Below are 21,013 nucleotides of genomic sequence, written 5' to 3'. Positions count from 1 at the left end.
TGGGACAGTTTTAAAATGTATCACAAGGTAGAGGAGAGGAGGCAGATAAAAATTGTGATATCACAAAGAACAAAAATTAAAGAGTGCCTTTAAAATGTGGTGGATGTTAGACCTGATGCCTTTTTTCAGAGCCCCTCTTCCACCAATATGTATGTGTGCGTGCGTGTTCATTTCTGCCAGTGCAGTATAGTGGCTAAGAGCAGTGGACTCTTATCTGGAGAACCAGGTTTGATTCCCTTTCTCCACATGAGCAGCAGACTACATCAGGCACAGTCAAAGGGCTCCTCTGGAACTCAGCCCTGGATTCCAGTGTGTGAGAGACAATGAAACACAAGGCTAATTAGATAAAATACAAAATAGTTTTTAATTTCATCAACATTTGGATATATGTCTAAATAAAGTACCCTTACAGGAACACTGCTGCCTTGTTTAAATTAAGTGCAATCTATTGTATTAAAGTTATTTCAGCAGCTGGAGTTCACACAAGGACTTGTCAAGCATTTTGTTGTTTCATCTGGTGTTGAAGGTATACAAAGATTCTGCTGGAGATCAGGAAGCAAATGGAGAGGGGAGAGGCAGAACAAAAGAGCCATTGCTCCATGGGTATCTATTCTAGCTGTTCGAAGAGATTGTACTTGAAAGGTGGTGCTACTGTTGAAAGAAAACTTTGATTTTTTTCTGTTTCCAAAGCCACATGCGATGTTTCTTACTTACAGAATTACATTTCCTGTTTTAAATATTCCTTCAGCACCATCCAATCTTCCTCCATTATTTACATTATTTATAGTCTGCCTTTCTCACTGAGACTCAAGTTGGATCATACAATGTAAGTCAGTGCAACCAACATGATGAGACATATAATAAGCAATGTAATAGGACTGGGATTGCCAAAACATGAGCAAGGCACAAGTATTACACATGGCATGTTTAAGCAAGCTGTAAATGATATTAAATACAATGCACTGAAAATGAAACAGTGCATATAGCAACTAATAACACATACTCCATACTCTAGCAAAGTCCACAGACCCCTTCCCTTTCTGCAGATATTTCCTGAACCATTCTGTGCCCCCCTGAATATTTCTGTTTTTGCATTGTTAAATGCCACAGGTCTGAGAGCCTTTGTGAACTTTTTAGGCAAGGCACTGCATAAATTGGGAGCTGTTACAGCAAACAAATGTCTACAGGCAGTTGTTTGCGAGGTGATACTTGCAGAAGAGCCAATTAGATCTGCACAGTTATCAGGGCAGAACATAAGGGGTGAGATGGTCCTGCAGATATGTGAGTGCAAGGCCATGAAGGACTTTATATATGATGGCCAGCACTTTTTACACCCTGTCCATTCTGCTCAGCGCAACATGCAGCTAACCAACCATCAGCAAAAGGTTTATGGATTCTACTTTCCACCAATAATTTCAGAAACTACTGAACTGAAAGCCATGCAGCTGATGGTGGCAGTGTAGGGCTGTAGCGAGCAAGGGGCAAAATTAACTTCGTTTCCTTCCCTCTTCTCCCTGAGGCCCACCCTCCCAGCCAGTGCGGCTTTTTGACTCTGGTTCACGAATGAACTATCCAGTATCAAAATGGACTGCAGGGAAAACCTGTACCAAGCAGATAGCTTTCCACTTACAGATCTAAGCCAATATTGGAAGAACAGTATCCGATTCTAACAAGAATAATACTGGTAAAATGAACATTTTTTCCATCAAAGCCTGTGCAAATTAAGCATTAAATATAAACATCTATTCATGCATGAAAATAGGAATATATGTGAAATGTTTAAGTTGAAATATTTTCTGTGCCTCCTGATTTCTTCTGCCAGCTATTGATCTGCTCCAAAATTATTTCCTAGAAGGGAGCAGGACTTTTTGAAGAAGTCAAGTGAAGCCATTCAAAATGTTTCTAAAAGAGGTAGTCGACAAGCGCTGGAGCTTTCTTAGTTGCCTCAATGTAAATGCAATGCAATAAGAAAGCTTTCTGTCTAGTGACAATTCAGTAATTTGGAAGAAGTCAATGAAACTTTACGCTAAAATAAAATTTTATTAATCTTTAAGGCACCACTAGACTCCTGCTTATTTTTGTTGCAAAGGGACTAGTGTAGCAATCCCTCTGGAATTAATGTCTCAAATTATAGAAGCCACTAATGTCATTTACAAAAATCACCAAGTCCTCAAATCCATGTAACACATGTAAGTGATGTAAGAGGAATGTGAACACTAACACTTAAGTTGTCTGTGGAGTCACCAGAGTTCATTTATCTCCTACCCTTTGAATGACTGTAGCTTAAGTACATGCCTTTGATGCCCAACATGACTTGGGCTGCAGGGGTCGGTTTGCATCACCTTTGCCCTTGCTGCAGGAAAACGTTGGGAGAGAAAACGCTCTTCAAACTGACCGCGTCTCCACTTGATGAATGACGGGAAGCTGCTTTCCCTCCGGTCAGCAATGATTCTGCTTCTTTGATTTCCATCGCTCTCTTATAAAGTTCAGCAGCTTTCTCAAAATCCCCTCCTTCATAGCTTTGAGAAAAAAGGAAAGAGAGCTGAACAAAGATGAGATTGAAGCACAACATCTGACAACACGCACCTCAACGTCAAGACCGGGTGACTCATTCTTAGATACTGATCTAATGCCTAAGAAGGGTCTGCTGCTGGAGGCCTCAGAGAGAAAATGGCCATCCGAGGATTACCAACTGCCCACATATAGGCAAGGCACAGGAATGTGAAGGGTTGAGTGATTGGGGCAATGGGGTGTGTGAGGATGCAGGAGCTAGCCCACAGCACACCACCTGATGTTTAAAGTGGCCTTCCTGTGAAACTAGGTAGAGGAGCTATCAGAAACAGAACACTTTTCATTCCTCTAATCCAGCTCCATGTCCAAAATCAGAAAGTCTTCCTGAAATGTTGGCTTCTGTGTGCATGGAGCTTCTTTGTATAGACGCAGCCAGTGATAGCAAACCTTTTCAAGACTGAGTGCCCAAATTGCAAACCAAAACCCACTTGTTTATCGCAAAGTGCCAACACAGCAATTTAATATGAATGCTGAGGTTTTAGTTTAGAAAACATGGTTGGCTTCGAAGCGTGTGTTACTCAGCAGTAAGCTTGCTGATAGTCGGTGGCTTTGCTTTGAAGCAACTGTGCAACTCTTCCAACAGGTAAATCACGACCCTAGGAGGGTTTACTCAGAAGCAAGCCCTCATTGCCAGCAACCGAGCTTACTCCCAGGTAAAGGATCGAACTTTAGTTCTTCACATGAAAATCAGCGGGGTTTAACAGTGCTTAACAGGGTTACCTACACTGCTTCCCCAAAACTAGGTCTTAGGTTTAATGCTAATAATCGAGCCCAGCGGCCCAGGCCAGCCTAGATGTGTGTGGGGAGGGCACTCTGTTTGTGCGTGCCCACTGAGAGGGCTCTGAGTGCCACCTCTGCCACCCGTGCCATAGGTTCGCCACCACTGATCTAAGCTCTCACCTACAGGTTCAATATAGCCAAGTTACATGTCTGAATTCTCAGTAAAAACTAGACCCTTTGTCAAGCCCGTCAAGATCTCAGCTCTTCCCATGGTTCTTGCCATGAGACTATGGGTATCGTAAGAATCCTTGGCCCATTTGCTGTTAACCTCATGCTTATGTACTTTTGCTTTAGGAACATAGTAGCTTTTCTCACCTTGCAAGGCAGTTAACACCCGGGCCATATCTTTCCTTTGGCCTTGGAGAGTGCACAGACTGAGAACTTTCCAGTGATTTCACCCTGCTGGGATGGCAAGGGTGGGGCTAGAAGTGTGTTTGGGGAAGGGATATTAACCAGAAGTTGTAAAGTGGAACTCAGTTCCAGCAAGACTTGCTTGCATTCTGTTCAGTGTTCCTGTCAATAAACTGATTTCTGAAGCCAAGGCTCCTTCCGTACATGCAGAATAATGCATTTCAAACTGCTTTCAATGCTCTTTGAAGCTGTGTGGAATAGCACAATCCACTAGCAAACAGTTGTGAAAGTGGTTTGAAAAAGCATTATTCTGCGTGTGCGGAAGGGGTCCAAGAGTCTGGCTACTACAGAGGGTCAACAGATCCTGATCTGATCTGAAATCCTGACACCTTTCTCATAATCTGGTTCCCCTCCTCCCATAATTTCCCCTTTGAGGTCCTTTCCATTTCCCAAATTTCTCTAGCTGCATTTTAGTACTATTTAGACTATTTTATGTAATCATCACCTGCATAAACTTTTTTAAAAATGGCCTTTAGCTCTCCAAAGTCTGCAATTAATGCCACAACTGCTAATAAAAATCACACTATTTATTGTTATTTTAGGTTGACTGCTCTTCTGCAAATGCTTAAATGGTAATCGGCTGAAAAGAAGATGCTGTTTAAGAGCAATGTGTATTCACTTTCCCTCCCCACTCCACAAAAAACACCTGCTTTAGAAGATGCCCAAAGCAAATATGCATGTATGCTGAAAAGTTCTACCAATTCATCGCATCAAAAGGTGTTGAGGATGGTTGAGGATTTTTTTAAAAAACACATAAAATTTTGCCATGGACATTAATGAAATGTAGGACCACCCCTCCCCCATCACTTTAATGGAGGTGTGAATACAGTTTGACCCGTTCCCTCAGTTAAAAGGCCGAGAGGCAGCCGGTGTGCATGTTGAAGCCCAGCCAATGTTCAGATAAGGCCTTTCCACAGCAGAGCAGGACTTTGTTGCCTTCTGCATGCCACAGCAGGCCAGGAAAGGGAGGATCATAAAGGGCAGATTGGGGGTGTCTAGTGGAAGGGAGGGAAAATTACCCCCACCCACTTTTTGTCAGCAGTCCACTGCCAGATCCAGCCCATCATAACCTGCAGACTGTACGTTAAGTTACCTCAACACTGCTAAATTTTTTAATGTTTCTCCCACACGAGGGTGCATACGTCCAAAGCTGTCTTCATAAATCTTCAAGGCCCGTTCATAAAGAGGCAAAGCTTCAAAGTGTTTTTTCTAGAGGGGGGAAAGAGGAAAAGAACCCTTAACAGGACTAGTAATTATAAAATATTTGTTGTTTAAATTAATTTCACTAAAAACATCCTTTAGGCCCTTTCTGCACGGGCCATATACAGCATCCCAGGGTTTGCAGCAGCGCCGTCCTGGCTTTCCCCGGGTGGCGTGAAGCTGCCCCTGAAAACCTCGCTCAATGAGCAAGGTTTTCGAAAAACAGCATGTTCCCACCGGCGCAGTGCAAACCACACTGCTGGGAAGACGCTGTTTTCCCCATTGGCTCCACTCACCATCTTGTGCAGCATTCCTCAGGAGGGCTGCCGAGACCCGCCCACGCTGCCCTGCGACCTCTGGAGGTTGCAGGGCAGCGTGGGCAGGACCCTGCAGTACTCTAGAGCGACACTGGATGGGACGGTGAGTGGAGGGGGCCGTATGGAGCCACCTCTCCGGCTGAGGGGGAAGTGCTGGCCACTCGTATGCTAGCGTGCGAACGGCCCCCGAGCCTCCACCGGCATAAATTATGCCGGTGGAGGCTCGGCTGTGCACGTGTGAAGAAAGGGCCTCTGATTTAGGTCAACGTTTTAAGGAACTGAATATCTAATTGTCATTAACATTTGTACATTCTAATTCTGCTGAAAATTTTGAAAAGTCTGAGTACAAGAGAATAAACTGTCCCTGTGTTTCTGCTGAGTGACCACAAAAATCCCAAACTGGGAAGATGTGAGAAGCTATATTTTTAAAAAAGCATCGCTCTCAATTTCTTCAAAAAATGCAAAGCAATATATTTAATAGTTTCAAGAGAGGCTAAAACAAACACAAAAGTATGATACCCTAATGCTGAAGAGAAGTATTGTCTAATGTATTGTCAAAGGCTTTCACGGCCGGAAACACTGGGGTGTTGTGTGGTTTCTGGGCTGTATGGCCGTGTTCTAGTAGCATTTTCTCCTGACATTTCACCTGCATCTGTGGCAGGCATCTTCACCCAACTCATACAAATCAAGCTTGCGAATTGCACCCTTTACACTTGTTAACAGGCAAATGGTTCTTTCTCCCACCCTGGACATTCCACAGGTATATACACTCCACTTGCTTTGCTACCATCAGATCCTCTAAAGATGCCAGCCACAGATGCAGGCAAAACGTCAGGAGAAAATGCTGCTAGAACACGGCTATATAGCCCGGAAACCACACAGCACCACAGAAGTATTGTCTTCCTGAACATGTACATCATCCAGCAGAATTTTCCGATTAGTGGGATAAAGATATTTCATTCCTTTTTTGGCATTATCAGGCAGGCTTTCAAAGGTGGTCTTGATCACAGTGTAAATGGAAAAAAGTGTCACCCCAAACCTTCAAACAAGTGGGAAAGATCACCAGAATCTTGTTACTGATGATGCATAGAAGCACGGAGAGAGTTTTACTGTTTCTTATCCAAACATCAGCATAAGGGAGATGAATCACTGCTTCTCTGAAAGCCCATCTACGCACGCCCATAAAACCAAAACAGAATTTCTGGATTCCTGAAAAGTGACCTCTCCTAAAGAAGCTTGGATTTTTCCAGCACACAAGGACTAGCGCTGGCAGTCTTCTCTAAACTACTTGATACTGTGCAGCATAAGACCCCCTCAGCATGCTTCCAATCCATCTGAAGGCAAGAAACGTGTTTTAGCCTTGTCTATATTAAGCCGCAATAGGTTTACTCTGAAATCTGTTTCATGATAGGCTTACCCTACGCTGAGCTGTAGAACATTCTAGAAAACCTATGGGCAACTTGTGTAAAAAAATAGGGGGGAGAGAGAGAGACCTTACCATTTGGCAATAAAGAACAGCCAAGTTTACCAAAGCAGTAGCCACACTGGGGTGCTTTGCACCAAAAGATTTTTGTCGTATTTCAACAGCCAATTCATATAGAGGAACGGCTTTGTCAAGCTTTCCCTGGGAAACAAAGCAAATATGAATCATTAATATATAAGTCATAGGTTTGTTTTGGGCTAGCAATGCACCATACTCAGTAGTACTGTGAGAGGAGGCAATTTCCATTGATTTCCCCCAACAGGGCTCCCTTACATTACACCTGGGTGCCCCCTGAGGCATTTTGGGGTGGTGTCAGATGGCATCTTTGTAAGACTTAAAACAAGGAACCAGAGGCGTAGCTGGGCCAAACTGCGCCCGGTGCGCAGTCTATATCCCCCCCATGGCGCCCCCCCTTCCCCCTTCCCACACTTACCTTAGTTCCTTTCCTTTTCCTAGAACTGTTTCAGGCTCAAAAAAGGCCTATTCGCAGTTCAGGCTTAAAAATGACCTGATGGGAGCTATACTTCCCAGGAGACCTTGTGAGCCCCAAGGTCTCCTGGGAACTGTAGTTCCTCAGGAGGTGGGGAGGGGCCTGGGGGGAGATTCTCCGCCCCCCCAGGCGTGTGCCTGGTGCACAGCACCCCCCTCCCCCTTGTAGCTCCGCCACGGCAAGGAACACAAAATTCATGCATTCTATATTGAGTTTTACCATCTTCTTGTAGAGGACAGCAAGGTGTTTCACAGTGTAAGCCATAGACGGATGGTCAGGCGCCAGTGCTCTCTTCCGGATATTCAGTGCCTTTTCATACAGCTCTTCTGCCTTGTCATAGTGCTTCTTCTCATTGTAAAGAGCTGCTAGATTATTCAAAGACTGGGCACAATCTGGGTGATCAGGACCGAGAACCCGTTCTCGCATTTCCAGGGACCGTTTCAAGAAAAGTTCTGCTGTCCTGTAAGCACAAGGTCACATGATAATATGTCTGCGCACACTGGCACAACTGTTCAAAGATTCTACCTAATACCTCTTCTGGTAGCTGCTCTGAGCCTGACTTTGTTGGGGACAGCCGGATAAAAATAGAATTATTATTGTTTATAATAACAACAATAATAGCAGTGGTACACTGTTATTGATTATTAATTGGCCATGCCAGCAAGGTCTGATGGGAATTGTAGTCCATGAACATCTGAAGCGTCAGAGCTGGACACCCCTGATGTAGACACAAGCAACCCAGGAAATTCCAACTCCCATAACTTCAGAACTCCTTATTCCAGCAGTATGATTACAAGCACGATAGTTACCTTACAACTCTGAGATACAGTTTCTGATTTTGCCCCCCCCCAAAAAAAATCAAGTAATTCTTAGCATAGAAAATATACCACCAAATCCAAGAAGGGGGTTCTGTAAGTAGCACAAGGATCAAAATAATGTTGTCTGCACCTGGAAGAGGGGGAATACACACGCATAACACAGTACCCTCACAATAAGAGATTGTATCAGTTGACCCCATGTATGTAGGCCTCTCTTTCAATATCATCTTCATTACATGGATATTCAAAAGTCTGGGGTTACAGTGGGACCTGCATAACAAAACCTAAACTCAAATTTGGGACTTCAGACCACTACTTACTCAAGATTATTTTGAAGGTAGTAGAGAACACCAAGTTCGTTGAGAGTTCGAGCACCGTCAGATGAGTCTTTCCCCAACGTGAGCTCCTCTAACTGCAGGGCTCGTTGGCGAAGAAGAGCAAATCCATACTGCCAAAGAGAAAAAGGTAGAGCTCACTGCCTTGACATTCTGTACATAGGATTAATGCTTCATATTACTCCAGAAAACATTCAACAACCATACTTCAGAAAGAGAGGATCCATTCACAAAGCAGTAAGCTCGCTTACCCTTCTCAAGGAGATTTTGGCTACTAAAAAGCACTCCTTCATAGATAGAAAAGCCAGAGAGCATTTAACCAACAGCTCGAAGGGTTTGAACATTAAACCTGTTAAGACTTAAACACTGAAGGATAACAGCCAGGGGAGTAAAAGCTCATCCCAAGAAGGAGCAACTATTACCAATGATCAAGATAAGGCTAAACAATGCATCCCTGAAGTTGCAGGTGAGCGATGATTGGTGTCATTCATTTTGTAAATATCCTAGGGGCAGTAGCCAAGTTATAGGATAATATTTCGTACTGATATATTTCATCTCACTAGCAAAAACATAGGTACCTGTGGTGCTGTTCATGAGCAGAGACATAAAAACAGACATCTTTCAGGTCAAGAACTACAAACAACAAATCCCTTTTTGATAGCTGTAAAATGGAATCAGAGAAACTATGTGGAACTTTGCAATTGACTAGTAACTATTCAGATAATGCCAGTCCAAGATATCTACTACCCCCGTTCATTTTGCTAACCAGGAAAAAATGGGAGTAGAAGCCACAAAGAGCCTCTGGGTTCTGCACTCATTAAATTGCTCCTTTACCCAGAAGAAAGTATAACTGGGGCCCCAGTTCAGGTGTAGAATTATTAACAGCTCTGTGGGATGTCTTTTAAGGTGGGAGGGGGCTAGAAATTCTAGACTGAAACCCTCTCCCAAATAGAAAGTACCCAACTATCAAAATTAATAAACAATCATTCTGCCAAAACATGTGACAATGATCACCAAACTTAACAGGCGCAAAGAGTGTATCTAGTCAGAAGCCAGCCTTCCAGCACATTTGCTGGCATTCCTTGGCAGTCTGGGATTGATGTCCTGTTCTGGGCACAGAGCTGCACCTCCTCTTGCAGGAAGGTTGCTGGGGCAGGAAAGACCCAGAAAAAGGATACTGCAGGTGAGATGAGACAAAATATCTTTACTCCCCATTATAAGTCTGCCACTGTTGGCAAGAGAATAGTCAACACTTAAACTGTGATGAGCCAGTCAATGCGATCCCCAGTGATTCAGCCAACTGGCTGGTTTGAACAAACCATCTATTTTTCCTAACTTGTGATCAAGTTGTATCAGTTGACTAAAATGCTATTCCATCTGAAGAACAACCTTATTTTGTTGGTGGAAATTTTTCTTTTAAATGGGACAACTGATGAAAAGTAAAACATCAGAAGTGTTTTTACCAGGCTGCCTTTTCGCCTCACAGCTTTTTGTTGAATTTTGAATGATTTTTTCCTTAGATGTTCAGCTTGTTCATACCTAAAAAAGAATAAAAATGGTGTAAATTATATTTATCAGATAGATTAGGCAGAGAGAGAATGGCTGGTACAAGTTTCATGGTAAGAGGAGATTTGAGCTGCAGTCTCCCTGTTCCAGTTAAAATACATTTCTATCCCATTTCTTCCTAATTTTCCTTCATCAGTACAATATATTTGAAACTATTTTCAACACCACTGGACACAGGGTGTAAGCAGACTTCCCTCTGTGATGCACCTCTGAAGATGCCAGCCACTGATGCAGGTGAAACGTTAGGAACAAGATCTACCAGACCATGGCCACACAGTGTCAGACTGAGGCCTGGCAGTCATCAAGCAGACCATGGAGGGGGAGGGGGTCAACGGTACCAGGCAAAATGCTTTCAGTTTTCACTGTGTAGGCCTCCGCAATGAGGCATCTTTATCTATGTTTTTTGACCTTGGCCATTCTGGCATTCCTGCCTTTTGTGGGATCGTATTAAGTAGGAGGAACAGGGGAGGAGGTATGAGTTTCATATACTGGGGTGCTTTCTGGTTCCCGCCAGAACCAGCTTTTTACTTCCAGCCTATGTATCTTTTCCATAATAAAGACTTATTAACCTTAACGGCATAGAGTCTGATTTGGATATTGATCTGAAGTTTGACACACAGCCCAGAAAACCCACCACAACCAGTATTTTCAATACCATTCATTCCAATAATTTGCCGCACCCAAATTGTTCCAATCGTTGAGGGGGAGCTCTTGTCCCAACCTAAAAACTCCAACAGCCTCCCTGGCCAATCCCCACACATAATCCTCGAACACAATTTCCTTGCCCCACAAATGTTCAAGTCCGACTGCTTATGAATTTCTCCACCACCCAAAGCAATCTCCTTAATAAAACTAGAGCAGAAAGTGCCTTTTCTTTACTTGTTCTGCTTCTGGTACAACGTTGCAAGAGCGTCGAGTTCGCGAGCAACCCTGAGATGTTCAGTTCCATAAGCATTTTCAAAGATTTCGAGAGCCTGCTTGTATAACTGCTCGGCATTACCAAACTTCTTCCACTGCACGTAAACGCCTGCTAGTTGGTGGAGAGACTGGGCTACTCTAGGGTGGTCTGGATCGAGGGCGGTCTCTCGAATCTCCAGGGAGCGCTGCAAAGGAGCAATGGCCTAGAAAGGAAAGGGGGGGGCGGGTCAGCTTGAAAAAAATCATGAATACTAGGAGGCAGGAAACCTCTCTGTCAGAAACCATGAAGAAACAAAAGAGGACTCCATGGAGTACATATTTGTTTGACTCCATACCATGGGAAATACCATTCACAAGAACACACATACTCCTTCTTCTCAACACTGGAGATTTTCAGCCCACTGTATATGTTGGTTCGAGTCAGATTTTTCAATCAATATTATCCAAGTCCCCTCCATGCTAGAGGAAAGGGGCCATGGCTTAGTGACACAACATCTGTTTTGCATACAGACGGCATCAGGTTCAATCTCTGTCATCTCCAGTTGAAAAAAAAAGGATCAGGTAGCAAGGGATGTGAAAGACCTCTCTCTGCCTGAAGCCCTGGAATGTTGCTGCCAATCACAATAGACAATACTGACCTCAAAAGACCGATAATTTCACTCAGTTTAAGACAGCTTCACGTGTTTAAAACCCATGCACCCATCATGTTTGCACATGAAGTATGTGATCTCAAGATTCTCAGTGAAACTTTTTTGGGTGGTCAAAGATAATGACCGATTAAGCACAGGGTGTCTGGTTTGTGATGCAGGCGAATGTCTGTCATGGCAAGATATCTTGTACGGACATATTTCCTTGAGCCCCGCTTTCACTTTCCATTCTCTCTGAGGCAAGCGAGACCACTTCTAGCGCAACTTTGCTTTCCCACCAGAGGCAGATTTGCCAGTGAGCACAGTTGTACCTCAGACATGTTCCCTCTGTCCATAGCCAGCCTACCTAGTTCCACCCCGCCCACTCCCTTGCACTGTCGTCCATGTCTTCCCCCTCTCCCCCACTTCTATGTAGCCAGCTCTAAATGTTCCTGCTTCTCTAAATGTTCACATCGAGAGATCAGTATCTCGATATAGTAATAACAGAGTGGGCTTTTGCAAGGAACAGTTCAAGCAGGGTCTCTTTTTGGTTTCCCCCGCTCTATTTCTGCCCTCCCCAATGATTAGGAAGGCTTCTTAACATTTCACTTGAAACCAGCCTCTGTCTTCTGCAGCAGCGGCAGAGGAAAGGGAGAAAAAGAGAGGAGGGGGAGGAGGAGGAGGATCTAGCACATGGTCCCCTTCTTTAGCAGCGTGTGGTCCAGGAATTGCCTTGCCTCTTTCTTGGGGGCGGGGGGGCGGGGCATATTTTGGGGGAAAGGCTACAATATCAATATACCTTCGATCACAGGTATATCACGATAACTGCAATGTAAAGGGCTTTAACAAAGCTCTTTATCTTGCAACTACTAGTGAGATGAGATCTGTCACTTTAAGAAGGAGTTGATGGGCAGTTAAGAGAAAAACAGAGGCCCGTTGAGACTCCAGCAAGCAGCTGTGGGGCAGGCAGAGAATGGCTCCTCCCGTGTAAACAGAGAAACACAGGGAGATCACGCTACAGCCCCACTGTGCAGCTAAGAGCCCTGAGGTACATGTTCCATGTATAATAGGCCAGTGTCTCCTTGTTTCACAAGCAGAATAACCCTGTGCATTCCTTCAAATTAATCTCCACAAAGAGGAAGGGGGAGTTTGTTTTTTAACTGTTGAAAACAGAAACTGCAATCGAATTCTTTACCAGGTTTCCAAATGTCCTTCACGTAGCCCCGGTACTCACCTGACTAAGAAGACCCAGGTCTTTAAGAAACCGTCCCAGAGTCTCGTAAATGTCAGCCAGAGAGATCATACCTTCTTCTTTCTCACAGCTTTTCTCAAATAGCTTCAGGGAGCTAAAATACTCGGCTGCCATGGAATTCTTATCTTTTCCAAGAAGCTGCCAATAGCTCAGCAGTTCTGCAAAATGGCCCCTGTAGGCAACGGAAATAATAGGCAAGGCGTACCAAGGAACAAACTCTAACACAAAAAGGCCCTGACCTATTGCTACCTCACTGGAGAAGAAGCTCCTACAAACCACATCATAATTATCTGGCGATTATCAACCAAGCTCCAAAGTGCTATATGGTGAGCTTGTCATTCACAGAAGGGCTTTCCAAGGCGGCACTTAAGAACAGCTTGTAAGTTTCACAAGGGAAGGGGGGAGCACCACACATTGGATCTAAAAAGTTTATTTAGCTATTCCTTTAAGAATAGTTGGATGAATGACAAGCAGAAACTATCCCTCGGTTCTTAGAAATTCTCAGCTCGAAGGGATAACATAAAAACTTTCATAATCTCATTTAAAAAATCCCTTCCTTTTGAACACACTGCCCCCTCAGCTGTTGCCTGGAGTCAGAATCAATGTAAATTATGTGACAGAGCCAGGCATTACTGTTATATCTTGTTCCAAGCAGCTAGCGCACATAAATAGCAGTTACATAACTGTATAAGTCAGTGTTTTTCTCTGGTATTCAAATATTTTTGTATTTCTTTGGGTTATTTAGTTACGTTATTTGTTTTGCAATTCTACCTGAAAGCAGATTGATGGGCTCACTTAGAAACGAATGCTTGCAAACAATATGGCTCTGCAAACAAACCCATAGTCAAGGACTTTCCATACCTTTTATAAAGGTTCTGGGATACAAACAGATTCAAGAGGCACTCGTGTAATTTCTGCTTGTCACCTTGTTGCTGGAACAGCCAGGGGAGTTCATCTGCACTTCTCCAAGTCACTCTTTCTTGACTGACAGCAGATTGCATACAAGAAAGGGAGGGAGAAATCAGCTTCTTTACAGTCAAGTTGTGGAGCTTAATTTGCAACAGGCCTCATTTACATAATACCCATTTAATCACTGAAATTAACAGTACAAGATAATTTGGGAACCCAACTGCGTACAAGCAATCACGTACAACTGAACATCTCTGCAATCTTTTAGGCATTTTGTTTTAAAGCAACAAAGGAAAGAAAGAGCACTTGTCTCCTGCAGGCTAGCTCACCTGAAGCATGCTTTAGAACTGGGGGAGAAAGGAGGCAACCAAGTCCAAATTCCACCAGCCATGATAATTAAAATGATAATTCACAGGGAAGCTGAGGCAAATCACTCATGTACCCAGGAGCCATACTACCAGTCAAACATGGGGAGTTGAACAATGAAGCCTCTGGGATATACACAACTCAAAGATGACAGCACCAAGTCATGGCATGTAAACGAGCCATGATGGAGAGAACCAAAACTGTCAGTCAGTTCCAGTATTATGGGAGAGGGCTCTGCAATTCTGTGTGTATGCAGGAGAGGAGTATGCCAAGAGAGAAGGGACTAACTTCATCACTTTCCCTTGGGGGGGCAAAAATAATCTGGCGCCAACTCTGAGGTAACAGCTAAGGGCATCTACCACATTCATTACTGAGGTGAAATTTGAAAGGAGGACCTCCAGTTCACAGCCTCTTTGCAGCTATAAGAAATATGTAAGGTATCACAGTTAGGTTTAACTAATATTAGTTATATTATTTGGTGTTTTTTTTTCACATTCTGAAAATTTCACCTGAGCTGCCTGGTGAAGTAGTCAATCAGTTTTTCTCGGCAGAAAGCAAAAGCACTGTGACCTGCTTCCGTATACTCCAGCTTTACCATTTCCCAAGCCTAAAAAAGGACATTTGTTGCATAAATTATAATCTTTTAAAATTACCATGGTTTACAAATCACAGGCAACAAAAGAAAAAAACAGTCATGCTACACAAAGCTTGAAGCCATTGGCTAGTGAAACAAGTCTCTAATGAGGAATTCAACCTAAAAGTCTGTGAAGATTCTATGTGAGAATACCGTTAACATGGCTTTGTTGAGCCTTAATGCCAAAACCATGGCATTGCACAGTAAGTCTAAGGATCCTGAGTATTGTTCATGTTACTCCTTCTCTTCTCCTGAGCTAATTAATCAGTGGATTCTGGTGGCAGAGTAAAGTATTGCACAGAGAAGTTCCAGGGTCCTTAAAGGCTTATTCACAGATTCTTGGCTGTGCGCACATTTTCCCCCCTCCAGAACTCACTGCAGGACAGATCAGAAAAGCCCCACCGCTTCCAAAACCTCTTTAAAGTGAGCTTTTTCAATTCTCTTCGCTGAAAAAGCAAATACCTATTTTGTGTGCTCAGTCGGCTGTAGCTCTGCTCATCCTTCCTGCCATCTCCTGCTTTCCCAAGCCCACCCAAGCAGTTCCTCCCACACTCAACCAGCAAAGTGGCCCAAAGAGTGTTCTTTAAAAAAAAAGGGAGAAAATCAGCAGGCAGCAAGACAAGCAGAAGGTAAGGGAAACGGAGGATGGCTCGGCTGCAGAAGCTTCGCAGTGGGTGAATCCCCAGTTAGCACTGAAAACTGTGAGAAAAACCCACTGCAAAGATAAGAACCGCAGGGTAAGCTCCACATGCATAATAGGCCTATGTGTATGCATGTGCTATTTCCCACCCATACTGTGGAAACAGCTTCGTTTCTTCGGAACACGAACTTTACGATGTAACACATGGCACAGATCTGAACAAATTCTGTAGAGTTTTATTTGAAAAGGAGCAGAAACGGCCAGAGGACCAGTTCAATAGAATCGATGCAGAGAATCTCACCTGTAGGTGACGAAACTTCAACAAGCCACAACCATACGTTAAAAAGCACATCTTGTGCAGACTGTGAACTGCCGAGGCCAGAACTGCCCAGGAGAGCTCAGGACAGAGTTCCATTAGTTCTGATTCACTCACTCCATTGTGGCTGATGCTGATGAGGCAAAGAATCTGGACAACATATGTGTGGAAAACAAGTTAACATTATCATCAGTTGCTTACTTAATCAGCCTTGTGAAGACAGTAAGAATACAATTAAAAGCAACAACAACAACAGAATCGGTCAGTACTTCAAGACAAAGCTGCATGTTGTTCTATTTTTCTTTTCTTCATGGGTCCTCCCTTTGACCCTCAGAAAAGCCTACAAGAGACTGGAATCTGGAATAAATGTCTGATTAAGGGCAAAGAGAGCGGCAGAAACCACAGTCCACTAGAATACACCTCCAAGAGCATGTGCAGGAATAGCTGAAACTACTGTGTGCTAGGATCATTGTTAAAATGGGAACAGGAGTAATGATAGAAGCTAAATGCAGATTTGGAACATAACTGTCATCAGTTGTACATTAAAACTTAGCTGACCCCTCTTCCCAAAACAAGTCAAAGTGGCTAAAAAAGTTAAATCTAAGCCGCAACCAACCAACCAGTTTTAAATTCCAACTTTCTACACCTGTTAAAAATCTGTTTTTATCCCATCCTTCTTCCCAGAAGCTCATGGCAGTGTATATGATTATTTTCTCCTCCTACAACTCTCTGAGAGCATCCTGTTTCTAAAATGCCATGCATTGGCAAGCACTGCAGCTATTGGAAGGGTTCTGTGTTAACCAGGCAAAATTAAACTTTGGCCACTTACACTGAAAATCTTTGCATGTTGTTTTAAATTGGCCTGTCCTCCATCATCACTGTAAAGCATTTAGCTTTACACTGTATGAAGAAAACTTTCTGTTATTAAGTGTACATGCTTCTGTAACCACAGAGATAGAGAGCCCAGGCCTTTGTACACAGGATCTATCATGTGTTTATCCTGCTCTTCCTCCAAGAAGCTATTGGTGGCATAGATGATTCCTCCTAATTTTATCCTCACAAAAATCCTGTCAGGTAGGCTAGACCAGGGGTCGGGAACCTTTTCCCCTCAAAGAGCCATTTGGCTCACCACCAAATTTGGCTCACCACCAAAGAGCCATTTGGCTCACCCCCCCCCCCACTTTCAGCTCCAGCCCCCGTCCAGCTTCCCCCCCCGACTTTGCTTGACTTGCTTGCTTCGCCCTCCCACTCCCCGCCCGGCTCACCCCGTGGGCTGGAGATGTGCCCGCCCTGCTTCCGGCAGGAAGGCGAGGCGAAGAGGCGGCGGCTCGGCCTGCCTGGCCGCCGGGAGGCGCCCGCCCTGCCAAGCTTAGCCCAGGCGGGCAGAGAGCTCGCTCCCTTGCAGCCTTTCGCCGGCCGCGGGCTGGAGATGTGCCCGCCCTGCTTCCCTGCAGGGGAGTGGAAGCGAGAAAGAAGTGGAGCAGCGGCGGCTCAGCTCATGGAGCCGCCAGAACCCAGCAGCGGAAGAGCATCGCGGACTCAGCGAGCCCAGCGAGGGGTTCCCGACCCCTGGGCTAGACTGACAATGACTGGCCCCAGTAAGCTTCACTCCGTCCACTACACCACACTGGATTTCACACAGTGCCTCACAGGAACGTCAATAGAGCTAGCGTGCACCACTATACTCGTGCAGCCTCTACTGAATCTGCTACAATGGACTTCACATGAATCACTGTTTTCAAATCCAAAATGTGCTGGTTGGACTTGAGCTAGACACTTATTCGCCAGTCCCGTTTTTTTATTTGAAGGATGAAAATTCCTACCCATGAAAGTATACAAATTTCTCTAGCTACATCAGGCTTTGCACTTGCCTCTTTCAAGTAGTCTTTGTCTTTCTCACTTTTCAAAGATTCTTGAATGGATTTCAGAACTAGCTTGTACAGCGACACTGTGTCTTGGCACAGCAAACACTTCTGTAAGATTATGTCAATACTTTCTATGCTTCCAGCACTGTGAAAGAGAAAACAAAAAATATTTAAAAGCTTGAAATATCACCTGAGGTTAACCATTAAAGAAAACATAGATAATGGTTGCTCTTATTACCATTCATTTCCAGAATGGTTCAGCACTTGTGAATTTACAGCTTAAATTTCTTTATGCTTGAAAACAACTGCTGATGTATGCAAAATGCTGGGATGGGGAGGGGAGCAAGGGGGAAAGCAGACGAAAACAAAAACATGACAATCAGGCAAATTGTGTGGTATGTTTATCTTATAAAACCCATGGGCCTTAATATTTCGTGCAGCCCAACAAGTGCTCCAGTTTTTTTAAAATGAATCCTGCAAAACAAGAGGCAGTTTTACTGGTTAAAAATAGAATCAAAGTTACTAGCACAAAAGTGCTCTGAGCAAAGTAGGTTACATTCTGCCTGAACTGCATGAGCCCCAGCTCATATTGCACTCAAAAGAACAGTTCATAAACTTATGGTGAATGCTTTATAAGCTTGATCCATGAGCTCTGTTGCGGACTGACTGCTGTTAAGAGGATTACAGTGGCAGTGCCGGCATCTGTGCACAGCCAGTGGAGAATGATTGATATTGCAACCCCCTTGTGCCATAGCACCAATTTAGACTGTTAGAAAGGCAGCAGCTGCCACAACAAAATGCAACATGGTTGGGTCATGTAGGTGGCCTGCGCTATGGCAATTTGGAGGCTAGATTAGTAACAAAGAAAATGTTGCTTTCAACATCAGGTTGTTGATTTTTTTTAACAGGGATGTGGTGACATTCAGGTCATATTAACCCAAAGGCAAAACTCCCACCAATTTTAAGAGATCTGGATTCCACCATCACAAGTTCCATGCAGATGACATTGTCTGAGACTATTCCTGGCAGACTATTCCTGTGTGTTGAAGGACTTGGAAGAAAGGTCTTGTTCACGAGGCAGGTCAGACAATACAGAACCAAAAGGGGTTGTGTGAATCCTTACACTCCAAGGTAACACTGCCACCAGCTCTTTTACCATCCAGTCAGATAGACAGCAAAGGATAAAGCTTATAGCTCTCCCACATCTAAGAACAAGCAAGTCACCACTGCAACTCACTTACAAGGTGAGTTCCAGAGAGCAATTACCAATATGGGCTAAAGGACTGGATTTAGATCCAAGCCCTAAAGCCCAAGAACAACACAAAATATAAGTGATTTATTATAAAATTGTGCAGGAACATATAATAAAAGAACACTAAACATTGAAGATAGAAACAACAAAGCTAAAAATATAAACTAAGCACATCTACATGCACTGGTTCAAGGTCCAGAAGGTACCCTGCAGGACTGAGTCCACTAGGATTTCGAAATCCAAGACAAGTGTTCGGATCAGTATGACCTGCACAGAATCAAGAAGTGTCCCAGCATCAGATATAATCCAGACATGGGGAAAACTGTAATGAGAGATCTTTCCTTTATGCTCAACAACCTGCGCTGGCCTAATTCTAATTAACCAATCAAATGGATAGCAAATGATCTAACTTGACCAATCAGGCATATTGCTAACCAGGTGACTCAACAAATCAGGTGACTTTGCCAGTTAAACCAAATGCTGTGTAGCTGCATCGGTTCAATTAAGCAAACACCTTCTCTCACCTATGAGCTCGGGCCAGGGGGACAGCGAGGCAGAACAGCATCTGGGGCATGCGTGCGCCCCCGCCACGCCCCCGCACTGGCACATGCCTGGGGCATCTGTCCCCCCCATCCCGTTGGCGCTACGCCATTGGCTCAGGCACTATTAAGATGGAATGTACCTTCTAAAATTCTCGCATCCATTAAACTGCCAGGCCTAATGGTCTGAATGGCATCAGGGTTTCCTCCCATCTCCCTTATCGGACTCTTGGAAGCTACAGATTCTCAAAAAGAGAATCTCCTATGATTTTTAACTAAGCCTCAGCCTGAACCATTGTTTGAATTGACAAGAATCTGCTTAAAGGAAATGTGTGACTTTTCTTCAGTTTGCATTGCACGTCACCAACACATGATTGTAACCATTTTCCATGGAAAGACTGTAGGGTGCTTTCACTTTTTAACCCAGGATACTGATTTGATGCAAAATGCAAAAATGTGTTGCTCTTTGAACTTACCCAGCCACCATTCTAGCCAACAGAGTGACATAGAGAGCATTGCAAGTAGTACTAGAATGACAGTGTTTCTCAAGCTTCTTCTCCTAGAATGTGAAAATAAAGTATTTTATAGAGTGGAAAACAAACATATAGGTTGAAATAGAACTCAAAAACAGAAGCACATTGTCAGAGGAGTATGAATGCCTTCACGACTGTGCAGCACATGGGACAGACTTGATTATAAAGAGACAATGATGTCAGGAGACTCCAGAAGCTGTGAAGTCAGATATCCCCATACATGCCCAGTAGGTTTTTAAAAAATCTGATAAGCACATGTATGATGAAGAACAGTTTGCTGTTTCCAGGCATTTATAAGCACTGAACACATCACTTATGTATACTGTTCTAAGTACAAAAGTTATCAGTTTCACAGGCAGTTCTCTCATGCACTTCTGCTGTGGGTAGCAAACTGCACAACTGCTATCGTCGGATAATGCAGAAGCCAGTTCACTGAACTGATACTAAATCATCACTTAACGCTAATCGTAGTTTAGAGCTCAAACTATGGTTTAGAGTTGTCAGGCGGCGTTCATTTTCCATGCTGGCGGAATTGCCCCTCCACCAGGATAAATGTCCTGGGGAGGGTGAATCCTCTAGCTCAGTGGTGCACTGCTCCCACAAGTAGGGGGGGGGGCTCTTTGGATGGGGCTCTAAGTAATAGTAAAATCAACAGGTCAAGAACACAGGACATACAGCTCATTGAAATTTCTGTGCATAAAAAGTGGTGCCTGTTGAGTTATTGTTAATTTATCAAAATGTTGCCAACTTCAAACTTATTTAATGCATTCAAATTCAATCACGTTTGGTGTTACTACCTGGTCTTCAGTCAGCTTCAGATTTGCAAAGCTGCATTCTTCATTAATGAGAGATTTCACATCATTCATATTGAGTGGATCAAGGTGAAGAGTTGGCCACAGCCTTTCCAGTGAGAGAATGGAACATTATTTTCACAGCTAGCATATATAAAGTGCAAATTTGAACATAACAAATTTTTAAAAGCCCTTATCGCAGAACTTTGAAGTCTATACTGTTATCCTGAATTGCAATTTCTTTCATCAATACCATATCAGACTGAAAGTCCACTTAAGAATAATGCATAGTATATTATGTGGTAAAACCAGCAACAATCAATAACTAATTTGAAGAAGAAGAGTTGGTTTTCACACGCTGCTTTTGGCTACCATAAGGAGTCTTTCATTCACCTTCCCTT

At 43.7% G+C, this 21,013-nt stretch overlaps 1 protein-coding gene across 2 annotated transcripts in view; it reads right to left on the bottom strand.

Annotated features, from left to right (window-relative positions):
• Positions 1-345: 345 nt before the first annotated feature.
• NPHP3 (nephrocystin 3) overlaps positions 346-21,013 on the bottom strand; it is a 39,310-nt gene continuing 18,642 nt past the window's right edge. The window contains exons 14-27 of one of the 2 annotated variants that reach the window (XM_048510792.1): positions 20,619-20,721; positions 19,765-19,847; positions 17,504-17,642; positions 15,618-15,782; positions 14,552-14,649; positions 13,629-13,751; positions 12,750-12,939; positions 10,851-11,092; positions 9,869-9,944; positions 8,391-8,518; positions 7,472-7,712; positions 6,778-6,903; positions 4,856-4,971; positions 346-2,519 (exon numbers count right to left, since the gene is read on the bottom strand). In XM_048510792.1, coding sequence (XP_048366749.1) covers positions 2,339-2,519; positions 4,856-4,971; positions 6,778-6,903; positions 7,472-7,712; positions 8,391-8,518; positions 9,869-9,944; positions 10,851-11,092; positions 12,750-12,939; positions 13,629-13,751; positions 14,552-14,649; positions 15,618-15,782; positions 17,504-17,642; positions 19,765-19,847; positions 20,619-20,721 — 2,011 coding nt within the window. In that variant the 3' untranslated portion in view covers positions 346-2,338. The remainder of the gene's footprint in view (positions 2,520-4,855; positions 4,972-6,777; positions 6,904-7,471; positions 7,713-8,390; positions 8,519-9,868; positions 9,945-10,850; positions 11,093-12,749; positions 12,940-13,628; positions 13,752-14,551; positions 14,650-15,617; positions 15,783-17,503; positions 17,643-19,764; positions 19,848-20,618; positions 20,722-21,013) is intronic. The other variant, XM_048510793.1, reaches the window with a different exon arrangement.

This window comes from Sphaerodactylus townsendi, linkage group LG11 (assembly GCF_021028975.2).
Source record: "Sphaerodactylus townsendi isolate TG3544 linkage group LG11, MPM_Stown_v2.3, whole genome shotgun sequence".
NCBI classification, from domain to species: Eukaryota; Metazoa; Chordata; class Lepidosauria; order Squamata; family Sphaerodactylidae; genus Sphaerodactylus; species Sphaerodactylus townsendi.
This window is presented reverse-complemented; position numbering and strand designations above follow the sequence as displayed.